The sequence below is a fragment of the Mustela putorius genome, unplaced genomic scaffold, assembly GCF_011764305.1.
Source record: "Mustela putorius furo isolate JIRA1106 unplaced genomic scaffold, ASM1176430v1.1 tig00003972_pilon_pilon_pilon, whole genome shotgun sequence".
Lineage (NCBI taxonomy): Eukaryota > Metazoa > Chordata > Mammalia > Carnivora > Mustelidae > Mustela > Mustela putorius.
Window position 1 is genome coordinate 11,721,566 of NW_025422115.1, and position 19,576 is coordinate 11,741,141.

General features: G+C 43.6%; 1 protein-coding gene across 5 annotated transcripts in view; it reads right to left on the minus strand.

Annotated features, from left to right (window-relative positions):
* Positions 1–1,546: 1,546 nt before the first annotated feature.
* The window catches only part of ATP10A (ATPase phospholipid transporting 10A (putative)), a 199,294-nt gene continuing 181,264 nt past the window's right edge, over positions 1,547–19,576 (minus strand). For 2 of the 5 annotated variants that reach the window (XM_045070732.1, XM_045070733.1), the window contains exons 14-21: positions 16,330–16,657; positions 13,699–13,775; positions 10,176–10,301; positions 5,738–5,938; positions 3,829–3,909; positions 3,646–3,750; positions 2,982–3,169; positions 1,547–2,842 (exon numbers count right to left, since the gene is read on the minus strand). In XM_045070732.1, coding sequence (XP_044926667.1) covers positions 2,224–2,842; positions 2,982–3,169; positions 3,646–3,750; positions 3,829–3,909; positions 5,738–5,938; positions 10,176–10,301; positions 13,699–13,775; positions 16,330–16,657 — 1,725 coding nt within the window. In that variant the 3' untranslated portion in view covers positions 1,547–2,223. Of the gene's footprint in view, positions 2,843–2,981; positions 3,170–3,548; positions 3,751–3,828; positions 3,910–5,737; positions 5,939–10,175; positions 10,302–13,698; positions 13,776–16,329; positions 16,658–19,576 lie in introns of those variants that run through there. The other 3 variants (XM_045070734.1, XM_013049942.2, XM_045070735.1) reach the window with 3 other exon arrangements.

The following is a 19,576-nucleotide window of genomic DNA, read 5'->3' on the forward strand; positions in this document are numbered from 1 at the left end:
ATTCACACATATCAGATAAAAAGCCAGTATCTAAAATCTATAAAGAATTTATCAAACTCCAACACCCAAAAAAACAAAAAATCCCATCCATGGACAGAAGACATGAACAGACATTTCTCCATTGAAGACATACAAATGGATAATAGACACATGGAAAAATGCTCAACATCACTTATCATCAGGGAAGTACAAATCAAAACAACAATGAGATACCACTTTACACCAGTCAGAATGGCTAAAATTAATAACTCAGATGTGGGTGAGGAGAAAGGGAAATCCTCTTATAATGTTGGTGGGACAGTAAACTGCTGCAGCTACTCAGAAAAAATGTTATGGAAGTTCCTCAAAAAGTTGAAAATAGAACTACCCTAGGACCCAACAATTGCACTACTGGATATTTATCCAAAAGGTACAAAAATAATGATTCAAAGGTGTGTATGTACCCCAATGTCCACAATATTCAAAATATGGAAAAAACCCAGATGTCCACTGACAGATGAATGGATAAAGAAGATGTGGGGTGTGGGTGAGTACACACACACACACACACAGGAATATTACTCAACCATCAAAAAGAATGAAATCTTGCCATTTGCAATGATGTGGATGGAACTAGAGGGTATTATGCTAGGGAAAATAAGTCAGAGAAAGACAAATATGATATGATTTCACTCATATGTGGAACTTAAGAAATAAACAGAAGAACATAGGGGAGGAGAAGGAAAAATAAGATAAAAACAGAGGGAAGCAAACCGTAAGAGACTCTTAACTATAGGAAACAAACTGAAGGTTGCTGGAGGGAAGTGGGTGAGGGGGTGAAGTAGCTGGGTGATGGGCATTAAAGAGGGCACTTGGTGTAATGAGCACTGGGTGTTATATGCAGCTGATGAATCACTAAATTTTACCCCTGAAACTAATAATACACTATATGTTAACTAAGTTGAGTTTAAATAAAAGTTTAAAAAAAACAGTTTTAAGTGCAAAAAGAGGTCTCTGTAGAGGGAATGCTATATAATTAATTGCCTTGGATATTTCAATTTTCCTCCCTTTCCCTCTGTTTAGAGGAACAGAAATAATGACTCATATGACAAATGTCTAAAGATACATACTTAAAAAGCCTAGCCTCTTTTTTTTTTTTTTTTAAGATTTATTTATTTGACAGAGAGAAATCACAAGTAGACAGAGAGGCAGCCAGAGAGAGAGAGAGAGGGAAGCAGGCTCCCTGCTGAGCAGAGAGCCCGATGCGGGACTCGATCCCAAGACCCTGAGATCATGACCTGAGCCGAAGGCAGCGGCTTAATCCACTGAGCCACCCAGGTGCCCCAAAAGCCTAGCCTCTTGACAGAAAGAGTCTGTGGGGCTGGTAGCCTAATGTATGGAGCCATGATGTAACCTGGGTCATAGCATTACAGTGTGGGGCACCCAGCTGTATTCTTCACGGTGTTTAAAAGGACTTTCCATGAGGAAGCACCCTGTGGTACTCAGAACATGCTGTTAGATCACATATTAATAACTTCACACAATAATGGCAACAGGACCCATTCTCTTTGCAAAGTGAAGGTTGTTTATTGCTTGTTATGATTTTGACAGGCAAGACCCTACATAGGGACCGTAATACCTACAAGGTGATCTTTATAGAATGCCTGCATAGATTTCAACATTGGGATGAACTCCTTGCGTGCATTCCTTCCTTCCCTTTTCTGGGTGAAACAGAGCCAAGCTCTCCCAGGCTGGTGGAGGCAGTGTGGGAGAACAGGGGACAAGGACAGAGAAGTTGCATTCTTGCCCTGTCATCTCCCCTCACTGCTGTCCACACCCACTGGGATTCACTGAGCTCATACACACATTTTCACATGGGGAAAGCAAAGGTCATTCATGTTGGAGAATATCAATCATATTGCATTTTCTTATAAAATGAGATGAAAAAATAAATCTAACCACACTTTTCAAGTGTTACTCTTCTTTAAACTTTTATAAATGTTAAAGCTCTCATTTTTCTTTTCAATATATTCTACTTAGAACTTTTAAAAAATAAACTTTCTTTTTTGGTACCTTTCATTTCCTGTGTTAGCCTTGGAAACATAAAATACATCTCACTAGAACTCTTCTGTGCAAATAATAAACATAAATAATATAACATCTAAGTTATAAAAAAAAAAAAAAAGAGGCCATTTCAAGGTTTTCACTGCTACAGCTATCCACTGCAGTCTCTGGAAGATGTTCCTAGAAGTAGTCAGTGGTCTGCCTGCTTAAGCCACACAGATCCTGGTCTGGCTGAGGTGGGCTGGGCAAGAACTCGCTGTCCTGTTTGTCCATCTGTAAACTACTTCGAGAGAACTGTAAGACACTTCCCAGCCCACTGACCAGTGAGAGGGAGGAAATCCAGTTGAGGGAGCTGAAGTTAGGCAGGTTGAAAATGGATGACAGGGGGGCTGCCCTGCTGGTATGGGTGGGTTTCATCTTGGAGTCCCCAGGACATCCTTCCAGGACAGGCTCCCTTGGCATGGAGGACCCCGGGGCCTGACTGCTCAGTCCCTCCAGCAGAATGTCTTCCTTTAAAGGTACATTCATGTCCACCACATTGGGCTCTCCACTAGCCTCTGGGGAGCAGGCTGGTTGTTGTACGTGCCATGACGCCTGTGAGGTGCAATCCTGGGATAGGGGTCCAGAGGTACTGATGCTCTTCTGTTCTGATGACTCAGTTCTGGGTTCTTCTGAAGGGTGTCCCTGAGCAAAGTTCTCTTTGGGAGCAATGAGTTTCTTGGGGCACCTCTTGGCCAGTTGGCGCCCCCGCTGAAGTTGGGTGGGGAAAAGACTCCCCTGCAGGGCTTTGAAAAACAATCTGGAAAGAGCATATACAAAACATTCATCTGTGGGTGGTGACTTTGAATCTTCTGAGAGTTTCATTTTATAAAAATAGAGGTCTGAGAATGCTCTCAGAACTCGTTTAAGACTTGAGGGACACTGTCCCTGATACCCACCTGGGAAGCAGTGCAGCAACAGGTGCTATGAGACAAGTCAAATAGAATACAGGGTCGCCCAGTAATGTCTGCATAGTCCAATAAGGGTTGGACGGAGGATAACACGTTTCACAAGAAGCATTGTAAATCAAAGCCACAGTGAAAAACAGAAGGATACTGAAGCCGCAAGCTATCCAGTTGAGCCAGGTCTAAGGGGGAAAGAGAAAGGGCATTTATTTAAATAGAGTTGCACTGGTTATCCATCAGTGCATAGTTGTTCTCAGGGCTTGGTGAAAACATGGGTCTGTGGCACAGGCAGCTGGGAGGGTCTGATGAAGCCTTTGGCATCAGTGAAACACCCTGGGCACAGTCAAGGAGATGGAAGTCAGGCATAGGAAGGAAAGACAGAGGGAAAGGCCAGCATGAGGCAGAGGAGAAGAGGAGAGCAGGCAGGAAGGAGCAAAGTGCTGCCCAGGTGAAGACACCAGTCAGGATGTGGCAGTCCCCACACCAAGGAGCTCTAATACACATGTGGCGGGCCCAGGTACTTGTTTCCCTTCTCCACAGTGAAGCTGGCTTTGAAGTCACCTGTCTGCTCAGAAATCTTCTAGATGTCATGGAATCTGCCTGGGAGTGTGGGGCCTGCAGCATCAGCACTCCCTGGGATCATGCCCACAGCTCTTACCCAGGTCTTGGTTTCAATACCCAGGTGCAGAAGGAAGGTGAACAGTGCGATGGCCGTGATGGGGGTTCCCCAGGTAAATACATCTGTGTCTGAGTCATAGTAGGCCTGAAAGACAGTAGTGTCCTATGTCTGTGGGTCACTGGATGAAGCTGGTGAGAAAGGCTGTTCCAGGTGCCAACTTACCAGGTAAGGAATGAAAAAGCAAACCAGGCTCTGGAAGGCAGCATCAGCCATGTTTAACCAGAACGTGCGTGGCCGATACTCCTTAGACACAAAAACAAGCACAGAAATTATAGAAAAGTAAGAATCTCTTCAAATGATGTCTTCCAGTAGTACAGGGCCATTAATGCACAAGATAAGCACCCCAGGGGAACTTGCTAATTCAAGACTTTGGCGAGTTGGGGTCGGGTCACAGAGGGACTACAAGAACGTCTGCAGAGGCATCATCTGCAGCTGGGTCAATCATTCAGAGCATCTGTCCACAAGACCAGCTTCTCTAGATCTAGGTCAACAGCAGACACATAAAACGACTGCCTAAATCCTAAGAGGGAGCATTTTTTTAAAGCAAGATTTATTTGAGAGAGAGAGAGCAGGGGGAGGGGCAGAGGGAGAGAATCTCAAGCAGACTCCCCAGTGATGATGGAGCCCAACATGGGGCTTGATCTCATCACCCTGATATCATGACCTAAGCCAAAATCACAAGTTGGACGCTTAGCTGACTGAGCCACTCAGGTGTCCCCAAGGGAGCATTTCTCTACAATAGGAAACAGCACTCAAATTCTGCATGTCCTGCTCTAATCTGAGTTCTTCTGCTCCTACTTTGCATGATGTTGCTGCCCTTTGTTGTTGGGTCCCCTAGAATGTTTCTTAAGAGTGAGTCTTTTTAAAAAAAATGGATCATGGAAGTGTTCAATGTTAAAATAAAAAAGCTGTACACTGAGGGCAAAATGACCTTGATATGGACTGATCAAGACTTTATTTCCTGGGCAACTACATTTGTATTTGACTCTGAGCTCCTAAGCAGCTGGGGCTGGTACTGGCCTACAGGAAATGTAGATTGGACTGAATGAGCACTTACCGAGCACTTAAGAAAGTGCTGGCTAGGCCCCTCCTTCAGTCCTCTTATCTCCACAGGACAATCTTCTTGTGCCTTGTTCCCTTGGCCAGCCCCAGCCCCTGGCCAAGGACAGGAGGACAAGCTGAGTACAGCCATTTCTCCAGTGCAAGGTATCATGCAGAGGCCCTCATCTGCTTGACCCTCAGTTGTTCCCACCCCACAGCCCCACCCCTGCTGCCTACCTTGAGGGAACCCAGTGTCAATGAAGGTGACCAGGGGAAGTCAACTCAAAAGTAAACAAATTCTAAATCAGATACTATTGTAAGACATAGGGAGCTCCATTCCCTTTGCACACATACAATAATTCCAACTAGCAAAGAGAAGCACTTAGAGGGCCAACTTTAAATGCTGGTAGGAATAGTTAGTAATTAGCATGTCAATCTATGTGTTGTGTTGATGTAAACATATACTTATATCTGCTTGTATTCACTTATTCTTTCAATGGATTCTCCATGGGTTTATCTGCTGATTAGTTCCCATTCAAAATAAATCACATTTTGAGGGGATTGTTTTAGAAAAATCCCTGTGCAGGAGGCAGCAATCCACATGACCCTGACTTCGATTCCAAGTGGACTTTCCTTAGGCTCCTGGAGACTGTTGGTATAGAGAATTTTCATGTCATTATATATTTTTTTCTATTAACCTCCCTCTTTTTTTTTTTTTTTTTAACTGAGGTACATTGGTACACAAAAACTTCACACATTTAATGTATACTTCTTGATGAGTTTGGACATATGCATATACCAGGATACCATCACTCCAACCATTAACCTCACTCTACTTAATACACAGCTCCTACACAATTAAGTAGATAGAATCCATTTTTTACCTCCTGCTGGTTATTTTCCAAAATTTTAACAATTTCCCCCAGGATGTCCATTTAAAGGGAGGTGTAGAGACTTTCATTCTCTGTAGGTGAATGTGGAGAGTGGGAGGGCCAAGCAATAGGAGATGGGGGCAGGAATGGAGCCTCACCTCCATGTTCTGGCCACTCTTGTAGAGCTGTGGTTCAGTCAGCAGCACTTCAGCTGGCACGTCCTTGTCCAGCACCCCAGTCACGAGCTGGGGAAGTGACGAGAAGAGCAGATTAAAGAAGATCAGATACCACTGGTCAATCATGGCAGATGCAGAGAAGCCACAGTAAAACTGGAACCAAAACAGGAGGCCCACGAACATCTGAAATCAAGAAAGGAAGAATGGAGACAAGCAATTCTTAGCTGTCCTTGCAGATTCATATCCAAGGTATCTAAGGGTTTTGTAGAATTTGACTATAAAGATTGAATTTAGAGGCAGAAATTTCCTTCAAAGCTCTAATCTGATAGCACGCTCTCACACATGCTCGCTCTCTCTCTCTCCTCATTTCTTTCAGCATGAAGGACTGGCAATTGGAGATCAAAATTCCCAAGGACAGCCCACAGAGAGACGATACTGATAACAGCCCACAGGAAATGCAGATCAAATGGAATAGCATTTATTGAGCATCTATGAAAGTGCTGGATAGGTCCTTCCTGACAGTCCCTTAACTAACAGGACAAACTTGTTGTATCTTGTTACTACAGCCAGGTGAGGAGATAAGGTCCAGTTGAGTATAGAAATTCCCCATAAAGGTACAGCAGGGACCTTCCCTAGTAGCTGTCCTCTGTGATCCTAAACCAAACCTATTTTACATCTTAGATCTTGCTTCTCTCTTTAGTTACTTACCCTTTCTGATGAGGAACAGTGGGCAATTATTGATTCCCACGGCAGGGGGAACACACACACGCACAGCAACAAAGTCAACGATGATACCAGGGTTGCTGCTGTGACCAAGCCCAGATATCCACTGGGAACTCTAATGGCAGATGAGGTATAGGTATAATCACTGGTTCTCAAAGTTATCCCTGCCTTGCTGAACAGGAAAGTGAGGGTCAGGGAGAATGAGCAGCTTCTTCAAGTCCATGCTCAGTAGGAGGAGTTGAGGGGATCTCTTCCCCTTATTACTTGATCACTGAACATCAGTGGCTTGAGTGAGTTTACAGGGGGCATGGCAATTTAGCAATGTAAAAGCATTTAACCTATTAGCTGTATATTTTGGCATAGATCATTTGACCCTTTTCTGCCTCGGTGTCCTTGTCCTTGAAATGGGCACCCCCTAACAGTACTTAGCTTTGGGCTGTTGTGAGGATTAATGAACTAATACATTTAAAGTACTCACACAGTCTCCTTGTACACTGTGATTTATTGTTGTTTCAGTTAGCAGTACAGCCATTTCCTATGAGGCTCAAGCAGGGTAGTGTGCTTACTCGATTCAGAGAAAAGGAATCTCAGGTCCAAGATGTTGAATGACTTGACTATAGCCATTGTGTGAGTAATAAAAGCTGACCTGTTCAAACCACTTGTGGGTCTTGGCCTGGAGGGCAGACACCCCCAGGTGGAGAACATTCTCTGCAGGGGACCTCAGGTAATGGCCTGGGTTTTGGTTCTGAAGTTGCCACTATCTTTCTTTCTGACCTTGACTCAGTCACTTACCTTCTCTGAGCTTTGGTTTCTGGACCTGCAAATGGCTTGGTCTGAAGATCAGGAAGCAATGACACATATCCTCCAAGTTTTGTTTCAATCTATGACTTAGTGCAACTTACCCTTCCACACCGAAAACTGACAGACTTGGGATTTTCATTGATTTTCTTCCCTTCTCACTCCCACGGCTGACTTTCTCTCACCCACCCCCACAGGCTCAGCCTAATGACTCATCAGTGAACAACTGGAGTCAAGAGAAAGAGGAGGAAAAGTACTTAGTTAATTGACATTTTTTCCTTATAGTACCTAAAAGCCTTCTTCCCAAACTACTGCTGCTATGGAAACTTTTCTTTTCTGTTCTTTATTGGAAGGGAAGACTAACTTACTCCTAAAACTAATGAATTTCTCACTTTTGGAGGTAGAGTAATTATCCTTGCACTTCTCAACTAGATTGAGCACCTGTTAACAGAGGCCTTGCATCTCCGCGGTCCCCTTGGGACTCTTCCGGCTCTTGTTCAGTTTGTTTCCTTCTAGCTCATTTTCTACGGGGGTGGTGGCATTCAGGGGTGGTGGGCTGGGGGAAGAGAGTGCTCTGCTGTATTATGTATATATTCTTCAAGGTCTGATTCTTAACTGAAAAGCTTTGGACTTGATCCCTAGCCTTGCTGTGTGGGGCACGGGCTGACTCAGCTCCTCCTTACCCAGCTGCCGCAAGGGGCTGCTATGGACGCAGGTGCCCTGGGAGCAGGGCTAAGCCCTAGATGGGCTCCTGGGGGAGGAAGCTGGGAGGAAGCTGGAAGGAAGACGAAGCCCGAGGCCACCTGCAGCCCTCTGGCAGCAGCCCCAGCCCTGACAACCAGGTTTCATTTTGCGCTCTCCCGTTACAAATGCTGCACTATCGGTTCTGAACTTTTTATCTCCAGATTCTAATTTATGCCTTCTCCTTCCCATCCCCTCTATGAGGACAGATTCATCATGCCAGGCAGGAGGCTGTGCCCATTCAGGTGGCCACTCTGGCACTTATTTAAAACTGAAATGCTGAATTCCCTCCCCTCAGTCTGAGAAATTTTCATGAGGAATTATGGAAAATCAGAGCTCAACTCTCATGCCTTGTTTTCAAATAAAGGAAAAAAAATCCCTAGAAAGCAAGTAACTTGCTCAAGATTGCACAAAAATTAATGACAGAAACAGCTGGGGTTCTACCTTCTCAGCCTCACTCATCTATACTCAAGCATCCCTCCACCTCTTTGGGAACTGGGAAATTCTAGGCTTGTAAGTATATGCATGGGGCCTCAGCTCTGGGGATGCAATGCCAGGTGGTTGAGAGAAAGCAGGGAGAAACTGGCCAAGGCCAAGGGAAGCATGGCACAGACTTACTTGGACACAATCCCAGGCAGAACCTAATCCGAATTAATTTCCAGGACCTAACTGATCAAATTAGACATGATGTGATTGATCCTGGGTATTTGTATTCATTTATTAGAAGACATTTTGAAAAATGGGTGAGAGTAAGGGGAGCAAGAGTGTTGGGAAAAGTAGATGGGTCTAAATCTCCAGAGCAAACAGGAAGACGAACAAGAGTTACACCGATGGCAGTTTAGAGCTAGCAGGGAGATCTTTTAATGGAAAGAGGAAAAAAATATCTCTCTCCCTCTCTCTCTCTCTCTATACACACACACACACACACACACACACACACATATATATATAGACACATAGATATCTTTTAATTTATTGTATTTTGTTCTTTTTTAGGAGAGTATAGGATGATCCTGACACTGGAATTGTGGCATCCAATGTGGCAGAATTGTGGAACTACCCTGAAAGATCACTTACCCCAAGAATTTATTTATTTTGTCTCCTTGTTTGTATATTCAGCCACAAAGTTTTAGAGACAAGAGCAACAAGCAGCAACTCCTCAACTTCTTAGCAGAATGTCAACCCATTACCTATGAGTAGATAAGGATTCTAAAACGGCCATGGCATCCGTGCTAGAGGACTATGGAAAAGGACACCTGTCTGCCAAGGGCTTAGTAATAAAAGACCTAAGCGTTAAACATTAGGATCAACATGAAATGGAGCATGGCCCTGGAAGAGAGTCTCTGGAGAGACAGAATTATAATCAGTCAGCCAGGCCTGGGCATGACCTAACTGGATGGTCAGTTATAGACAGAACTTGCCAGAAGGGGGCACTTCTGCCCTGACAGCACCGGAGAAAGTGTGGCAAAGACCTGCTGGTGGCCCTGTTCCTGGGGCCCTATATCTGTGTCCTGACCAGGGGACTCACACACCCGGCCCAGTGTGGTTATGTTTCCACAGAGGCCATTCAGTATTGGGATCACAGCATGACTAAGTGTTCTCATTCGGACTCCAGCACTGCCACTGCACTCCTGCTTATCCCTGGATTTCCCTGTCTGCTCTAGAAAGAGCACTGATTAGAGGATTCCTGTCTATGGATACCTTAGCAGTCTGCTCCCAGGAAACACATTAACAGAGTGGCTAAGAGTTGGGAGTCCAATGAGCTGGGTTAAATGCAGCCTTGACTACTCCCTGTGTGACCTTGTACAGACCACTGCAACTCATGATTCCCCCACTTCTTATTATAAAGCACTAAATGGATATTCTTGTTTGATCTGTTTTTACAACTTTCTCCTTTAGAGGTGCAGCTACCTTCATGACCCTGTGAGCTAGACTTCTTGAGCCTACAGGGGGAAAGGCCAGGCTCGGCCTGGGGTAAGTTCACAGAGGCCAAGGAGGATGGAACCAACAGGAAGCTCTGGGATGCCCAGATGGCCACATTCAGGGGATGGTCTAATAAATCTTAGCTCAGGCTTTTTGATGTAAAAACTCTAGAAACCAAAAAACAAAACAAAACAAACAAAAAACCCTCTAGAAACCAGAAGTATCAAACACCTACTGTATTTTTGTAGAAGAAATACAGCACCATGTTGGCAAGTCGGGAATAGCACCAATGTCCGTGAACAATTAAGAGTCTCTCTAGGTATCGAAATCTTGGCACTGCAAAGTCACTGGCCATCACTGCCTTGAAAGGGAACAAAGTCCTTGTTATTGGTGACATCGTACTCTGTCTAAGGTCTGTCTTATCTCTCCCAAATACAAGGAATGGAGAAATCCAGTTTCAAACACAATGTGCACATGATTGGCCAAAGCTTACTTTATCCCCATTTCCCTTATTATCTCTTTTAATTAAAAAAATAAATCAATCTCAGCAAGCATTCTTGTTCAGGGGTATCATTTTACAGTACTCATTTAAGATTCTGAATATATGTAATTGATTTTTTAAAAGTTTTTGTTTTCCCATGCCCCTCCCCCCTTTTTAAAAGATTTTACTTATTTATTTGAGAGAGAGACAGAGATAGCGAGAGACAGAGATCCCAGAGGACCCTGGGATCATGACGTGAGCTGAAGGCAGATGCCTAACCAACTGAACCACCTGGGTGCCCCACTGTTTTCCCATGTTTTCTTTAACAAGCAAAAAACAAAAATAAAAACCCAGAGAGGCAGTTTCCCTACTCTTCTCCACCCCTTGATATTTTATTCATATTGGGATCTCAACCCAAAGATGAACCAAAGCTGCCCCTTTTCTATGAATCAGAGACAGGCAGTTGGCCTTCTTGGGAGGTGTGTTTTGGACCCTTCTTAGCAGTCACAAGTGACAAGTAAGGCCAAGCCCATGGCTCTGCTGGCCTTCACATAACCCAGTTCCGGGAAGCTGCAAAAAGGCAACAGGTGTCCACTCTACCCAGAAGGGAGTGAGGACAGCAGGTTTCCTCCATGGAAAGGAAAGATGACTGGGGTTGAAAGTGTCCCTCGCTTCACTGAGTATCATCCTCTATATAATTAAACTAAGTGGGGAAGACAAATGCCATCAAAATGACACCTTTTATACCCAGAATATCTTAGAATCTACCATATAATGAACTGCTCTGTTGAAAAAAAACTCAAAGAAATTGTCAGGAAAAGATAGATTTCTGCTTATTTTTGGAGGATTATTCTACACAAAAATATACGTCTTCTTTTAAAATTCAACTGATTTCCCTCTAGTCAAATAATTCCTTGAAAAGAGTTAGATCACAGTTGATGTGGTCCCTTAGCTGAAACAGAATAATGTCATTATACATGACAAAAAAGTGTGAAGCCTTCAAATGTCTGTTTTCTAAACCCAAAGTTAAGGATTTCAAAGCAAATAACTGTTTCTATTCCTCTTCCTATGAACACTGGGGTTTGAGGGCTTTGTGTACTCATCTCCAGCCATCTGCCACTTCTTCCCACCTCCAGATTTAGGCCCTGTTTGTCCCTCTGTCAAGGCAGCCTATTTGCCCCTCTGTCAAGGCAGCCTTACAAAATGTTCCCAACTAGGTTAAATCTTCCTGTCAAATACTTAATACCAAAACCAGTGTTTCTCTTTATATCATTTTATAAGAGTTGGGACTATCTATGTACATTTAAAATAAGTATCTGTCTCCCCAACTTTTCTGGACATTCCACGAGAGCCAGGAGAGTAGATGTGATCACCATGTACCTTAAGTTCCCAGTCAGTGCCAGTGCTCAATAAACACGGGCGACCAGATGACCCCATGAACACCAAGCTTCTCAGACATGCAGAATCTCCTTTGCCCAGCTGGGATAAGCTTCTCACTTTGGCTAAGCAGGAGGGCTCCAACACCCTCACTCATTCTTGATGACTCTGCTCAGATGCCTAGTGTCTGTGTTACCAAAGTGTCCCACAAAGCCCATCTTCCAAAGAGCTCACCTTTGCTTATTGGACTGACTAAAATGCAAGCAGGGAAAATATTCCCTGGGAACCTGAGCACTTGGAACAGTAAGAAAAGGTATCAGGCCTTACTGTCATCTTACATAACGTATTCTCAATAGGAAGTGTAGCTTCAAATAAATGCAGAAGCATCCAACAACGTTTTACCTAGAAGTTATTCCCACTCAAAGCTTCGCCTTGGTATGTGCCTTGTCATTTGGCTGTTCCCATCATTCCTCACATGACTTGAAGTATATATCTGCACTGGCCCCTGACTTAAGGAAGTGAACAGTGGTGGTAGCTCAGTCTCCTCCCCATCCACAAACATGAGAGTGTTTCATACAAAATGTATTTACTTGGTGCATTTCTCTGCATGTGCTATTTACAGGCACTTCCCTGGTTAGCTTTTCACTACAGGAAACAGGTGCAACGGAGATGATAATGAAAACATCAGAATGAACCAACCATCTTGTTCATCCATTCACTCCCTATGTACTAAGTGGCATTAAAAGGCAGAGATGAGGTGCCCTGGGTGGCTCAATCACTTAAGCATCAGCCTTTGGCTCAGGTCATGATCCCAGGGTCCTGGGATGGAGTCCCGTGTTGAACTCTTTGTTCAGTGGGAAGCCTGCTTCTCCCTCTCTCTCTGCCTGCCCCTCTGCCTACTTGTGCTCTCTCTACTCTCTCTCTGTCAAATAAATACTTAAAATCTTAAAAAAAAAAAAAAGGCAGGGTTGAGTCCAACCTTGGGCTGCACTTTCATTTCATGGAAGAATTAAAACCATGCAAGTAACATAACACAGTGACTCAGGTCAAATGAAGGCAGGAAGAGAGTAAGGTACATGCTAAGGATGGGCCAAGAGGAACTACTGGGTTTCTAGCTTGGGACTTTCCATCTTACTGTTATTTTAATGTCAGGTAAGAAAATTAGTGAGTTCTGCAAAGGCCTGGCACATACAAGTGTTCACTGAATAAATACTGACTGCATCAGTGAATAAATCAACCAATGACTAAATGGTGACCAGCATCTGGAATTTTTAGAAGGAAACTGGAAACGCTGTTTTCTAAAGTCTCCACCAACTTAAAAAAATGTCATGATTAAAAATTAATCAAATGTTGGAAATCGTTGTGATCTTACATCCAGAACAAAGTTAATTTTAATTAACTTGCGTGTTCAGCATCTGAATCACATGTTAAGAACCAACACAGTGGCAAATGAAAAAGGCAGAAATAAATTTTTATGTGAGTCAAGATGGATACATTCCATTTTTATAGCAATACCAGGTTCCAACAGTCCAACAGCAGAGTCATTTTTTCAAATGGAACAGTAAACCAACAGTCCAACAGTAGAGTCATTTTTTCAAATGGAACAGTAAAACATGCTTTCTTCCAAGCATGAGCCATAAATAGAGAGAAGGTGATGACTCACCTTGCCTAACTCTGTTCCACTTATTTCACAAAAATATACTTAGGGACCTAGGAAAAGCTATTTACTGCTTCATAAACATGAAGAATTAGCCACCTCTACCTTATCTTCTACAGCTTAGTAGAAAGTGAGCATCACATTGCACTGAAGGCCAACCCTTTAGCTTTGTCGGACAAAGCCTATGACAAGGTACGACAGTGGGCCAATTAGTCACATAGGACAGCCCTAATTGGTCTTTACCTGCATGCCCTCCTGGCCCGAGATTCCCACACCCACATCTGCCACCTGGATCATGCTGACATCATTGGCTCCATCTCCTAGAAACAGCATAGGCAGGAAGAATCGTTTGAGTTGAGATGCACAGAATCAAATGACTTGACGGATCTTCATGGGGTCCCTACTGGGCTGAGTCCTGTGAAAGGGTCATGAGGATGAGTAAGGAAGAAGCAGTGCAGAGTCTGCCCAGGGAAAATTGAGTTAAGCAGTCAGAACAAACATGGTGTGGGGTTTGGAATTGCCAGTCACATCAAGAGATGTTTCAGAAAGCAGGCTAGCATGGTCACCATTTTGCTTAATATTCACTCTACATTATTGGCTCATATACCTAGAGATAGAGTCCTTAACACGGTGTCTTGTGCAATAAAGATGCTATCACCGTCATCGTTACTATTTACTAGGCTCTAGCCTTTATCACATGTAGAGCGTATCAGTAAAGGCTATTCTAATTCATGCTTACATGCATGGTTTTCTAAACTGAAAAAAGGAAGTTAAGTTCTGCCCAGCAAACTGTACAGCTCTTTCTGTACACTGATTACCAGCTAGCTTATTAGCTATGGTGCTTACCTTTGGGCCCTCTAAAGATGTGATAAAGAAGAACTCCTATTTATTCAGTCAAGCTGCTGACAGAAAATGGTTAGAAACAGAGGACAAAGGTCAGAGATCTCATCACCTTTGGGGAAAAGCAAGCAGAGATTTAAAGTCACTGTCACTCAGGAATAGGGCAGCAGAAGGACCCAATCACAGAGTATCTCCCAAGTTTCAAATATGCAAAAAGTGCAGATATACAAGTCAGAGTGATTCATAACCTGGTTATAGGATGTCTCGGCTCTATGATTTTTCTGTACTCTTTTTGCACTGGCCTAACATGAGTGATCAGTCAATATTCGTGAAATTGAAATTCTGTGAAGTCATTAACAATCTCTGCAGTTTTTCCCAGAATGTTCCAAACAAAGTGAGATATGGCAGGCAACAATGTTCTCTACATTATTAACCGCTGGACACCTGGGACTAGGTGCCATCAATACTTTCATTTATGGTCAAAGAAATGAGCTAAAGTTCTGATGGGCCATTACTTTCCCTTTTGAAATTCTATTTTGTTTTTTCTTTCTTTCTAAGAAAGAAACTACTTCCATTTTTTTTAAATGAATACCATCCACCAGTGATTCCATGGCTGACCCAGGCACTGACGAGGCTATGAAAATGTAATTTATTCATTCATGTGTTACACCAGCCTTACCGGGGGCATGGTCCTCATGCCACCATAGAGAGGACCTCAGAGAAGCCTGCACCTAGCCTGCACACTCCTCAGCACCAACCTACATCACTTGCTAAGGGAGCTCTGAAGCCACTCCAGATACATAAGGGCAATGGTGGACTGAAACAGCCTTCCCTGGAAGAGGGACACAGCTGGGGCCTTCCCATAGCCTGGACCACAGACTCAGAGTAAACATGTGTTCACATCTACGGTCATCTCCCTACCCTTAGTGATTACCAAAGCCCTGAAGATGTACAGGGCTGTCTCCATAACAACCACACTAAGGCTATCCCACCTCATACCCAGGCTCTACCAGCCTCAACTCTGTCCTGATGAAGTGTCCTGTGTGAGAGAGTAGCAATCCCCATATCAGGAAACTGTCAAAGACCCTTTGCAGAAAACACTGTAATCATTATTGATAGGCGAGGATCTTTTATTTCAGAACCAAATCTCACCTAGGTATAGATTCTATATTCAGGGAGACCAAACTTTTTTGGTATCTGGGGATAAAGGGATCACCCCTTTCCCTGGGCTACCTGCAGTCTTTCCCAGCCCTCACCAGCAGATGGTGCTGCTAAGTCCCCGAACGTGGCTGCAGATGGCACCCCAGCCAGAGTGGGTGGGGATGATGCCCTGGGAGGAGGTAGGTGAGGACTGGGTAGCACTGGAGAGGACCCTAGAAGGCTCTCCAGGCTAAAAGTCTGCAAGGAAAAGCCACCATTAGATGCACAGTTCTTAAGGAAATACTGTAAGGTTTAGCAACTACTCACATGGATTCATTTAATTACATGCTTGTCTTGGAACAATCAGTAAAGTTCAAAGGTTAAGAGGCAACAGGGATTCGGATTACCATCAGATCTCTGGGTTCTTGCAGTATTATGGAGTTTTGCACTCCAGTTGGGTCATGGTGACCAGAAGCCCCTGCAGAGGGCCTTCTTTTTAAGGTGTTCTGAAACAATACTTAGTATGCAGGGCTCTGCTGTGGCAGAGGCTGCCTGGAACAGGAAATGTCTAGTCTCCTGTCTCCCAAGAAACAGTGTCAGCTTTGTCTTCTTAAACCTCCATTGTATAACTATATACAGCTATATATACAAGCTATAACTGTTGTGCCACACTTTGTGGTTTTCAAGTCCATGTTTTATATTTCAAACAGGCTGCTTATTTTCTTGCACTGGGTGTGAATTTATAAACAGAAAAAAGAGAAAGGAAGTGTTTTCCCATCTTACAGTATAGCACCGACAGGGTGGAAACTCCAGGATGCATCCACAGGAAGCAGCTGCATAAGACAGAGTCTACTCATTTACATAGGGTCCAGCCTGGCTGGCTTGGATACTTGCCTATGGCCAGGGTCATGGCCTTGAGCTTGCTTCTGACTAGTTTCACCACCATACTCTTCTGTAGAGGTGTCGAGCGACAGCAAAGGACTGAACGGCACTGCTTAGCGAGAAAGAGAAATTTGTCTTCTAGGTTTTTCTCAAGGGCATAGGCCAGACTTCTCCCATCGATCACGAGGCTCAGGCTGGGGCCAGAGGTGGTGGACGTGGAAGGTGGGCAGACAGGGGAGAACCCCACGCTCACGTTGCCTGCAGTCTTCTCAGGGGTGCTGCAGGGGATCCTGGACTGCACGTAGTGTAGACACTGGTCTAGCAAGGCCGCACAGGCCTCCTGAAATGGACATGAGAGGAAGCGCTGTTCACTCAGCTGTACCACACATTCTCTTACCTTCCTCAACACTGATAGTTTGATCATATCAAGGGCACCAGGCTGCAGGCTCTGCCCAGAAGGGAAGTTCACTGAAGATGATAACTGTCCACATGAAGAGGATGAGCTTGTCTAGGGTTTTGATAAGACTCCACTTCACTACCCATTACACTCTGTGGACGTTAGACGAGAATGTCTTCCGTTTGCAAAATCCGACTGTACTATGGCTAAACTGCTGGCTGGTTAGGCTGAGGGAGTCTAACATGCACCCCTCTGTACTTCTCTGAGGGCTTTACTCAGCCATTTTTGCTTGCTTGTGAGGTACGAAACCTTTTAGAAGTCTTTATTATGATTATCCTCTAAAGAAGTGTAATTATCAGGGTTTCCCTAAGCTCTCCAGTTGGCCAGGGAAATAATGTTTTTAAAAAGCATAATTTCTGAGGCTTTTATTGGCAATAAAACTGTACCTGAGTTCCAAAACTGTACCTGAGTTCCAGAAAGAATAGGAAAACTTATAGAAGAGACCAAGGGGTCAGGGGAAATAAGAGAGGTGACAATTTCCAGGAGTAAACACACTCCAGGGAAGGCAAGTAGTTCTTGGACCTCTGTGGACAGTGAGCCCACTGGGTAAGCAACCAATTTCCTGCAACGCACCCTGGAAATCCAGCTGTGTCAGTAAGTGCTTATTGAGGGCCTTTTGTATTTAGAAAAGTGAGACAAGAAAAAGGAAGACTAAGAAGACACAGTTATTAGTTCCTGAACAAATGGCAGCAGCTGAACATATAATCAATCACAGGAAGTCACAGATTAGGATGTGCAAAAGCATTATAGGCTATGAAGAGGGAGAGATTTGCTTCTAGGGTGGGGCTGGGAATGGCAGTAACTGAGGTGGGGCTGGAAGAGGATGTGAAATCTCATTCTACAAACACCCTGAGTTCCCTTGTGCTAGCACCAAGCCCTGCTAAGGTAAACTGGAGTAAGCACATCCACCCTGTCTCCCCCACTGAAAGCAGCTATGGCAGTCGAATAGAGAAGTCACAGAGCAACTGTTTGAGGACTTTGAAAATAAACAGTAGCTGTTGCATTGGAGAGGAAGACTAGTGTTCTAAGTACACTGGACAGGTGGGTGAGTTTTCCATTTTCCCTCTGGTCTGTACCCAAGCATCATAAAACCTAGAAGTAGGAGCCAACGCAGGGACAGAGAGAGCTCCAGGAGAAATCCAACCCTTACCCCCTATTCCTGCCCCTGCTGGAGGAGTGGAAAAGAGAACCCCCAATGCACAGAGAAGATAGGGGAAATCCCACTTTTATTTATCTTTTTCTCTGGATCCCAGCCCCAGGTAATTTTGCTATTATGGCAGCAGGACAATCTGTTGCCAAAGACTCTATTAGAGAAGCCGTGGTCCTGTGGTGTTAAGATAACTTCTGCCTTTTTCTCTCTGTCCTATCACCACTTGGTCTTGGATAGAGGTGTGGGGCAGAAGTACAAAGTAGAGCAAGGTAACTCAAACCCAGCTTTCTGGCCAGAGGACTGGAAAGGGGAGTCTCAGAGAACCAGAAAGTACTTAAAAAAAAAATGGTGAAGAGAGAAGAGCTTGGTCAGCTGACCCCATAGCATGGCTTATTAATTCTTGGACTCACCCACAAACCATGCACACATAGACATAATCCTAAATGGCATAACAAAGACTTTTGAGAATTGAACTAGGGATAGACTGCCACCCAAGTTCCCAACTTTTATTAAGGGGTGGCAAAAATGTGAGACAGAGTCTAACAGCTTGGTAAAGGCTACACAAAACTGACATCAAAACGGCCACCCAGAGGCTGTTCAGAGCTTGAAGCCTGTATCTAAGACGGCTGATTACCTGCCTTGAATATATCTAAATTCTTCACAGAATTTTAAAATAACCATTGTCATTCAAAATGCCTACAATACAACCCCAAATTCATCAGCATGCAAAGAAGCAGGAAATTCTCAATGCATGTGAAAAAAGACAGTCAACAAAAGCCAAAGTGAAGATGTCACAGATACCAGAATTATTTGAGAAAGACTCTGAAACATCTATTATAAAAATGCTCTATCTAATAAGAGTGGACATTCTAGATGAATAGAAAGAAAGTCTCACAAAAAAGACAAAATATAAAGAAGAACCAATAGAGATTTTAGAACCCCCCCAAACAAAACAAAACCCAAAAAAGTCTAAACCAAAATAAGCAGCTCATTGGTTTCTAAGTAATTTATGTAGATATTCCCTCCTCAAGGAGGGGAAATAGAACTCCACACTCTTGAGTGTGAACTGTGCATAGTCCCTTCCTTCCAAAGAGTACAATATGGAAAGGAGTAAAAATAATTGGCTTACAGTGGAGAAAGCTGACAAACATAAAACCAACAGTGGCACATCATGTTGATAGAATGTACTTATTAATATGATGTGATACAATGATGAAAATGGCACTTTAGGCACTTTTAGAAAAACACCCGACCAATCCCCATATAAGGGTATTCTTTAAAATAACTGATTAGTACTCTCAAGTCATCAAAAAGAGAAAATTTAAGAAACTGTTACAGCCAGTAAGAGCCCAAGGAAACATGACAGTTAAATATAATGTGATATTCTGTATGAGATCCTGGAACACAAAAAGGACATTAGGTAAAAATTAAGACAATGTGAACATAGCACAGATTTTATTTTATTTATTATTATTATAATTATTATTATTATTTAGAGGTGGAGGAAGTATTATTATTATTATTATTATTATTGTTATTAATCTCAAGCAGGCTCCATGCCCAGCACAGAGCCCAATGTGGGGCTTGATCCCACATCCCTGAGATCATGACCTGAGCCAAAATCAAGAGTTGGATGCTTAATCTTGGAACAC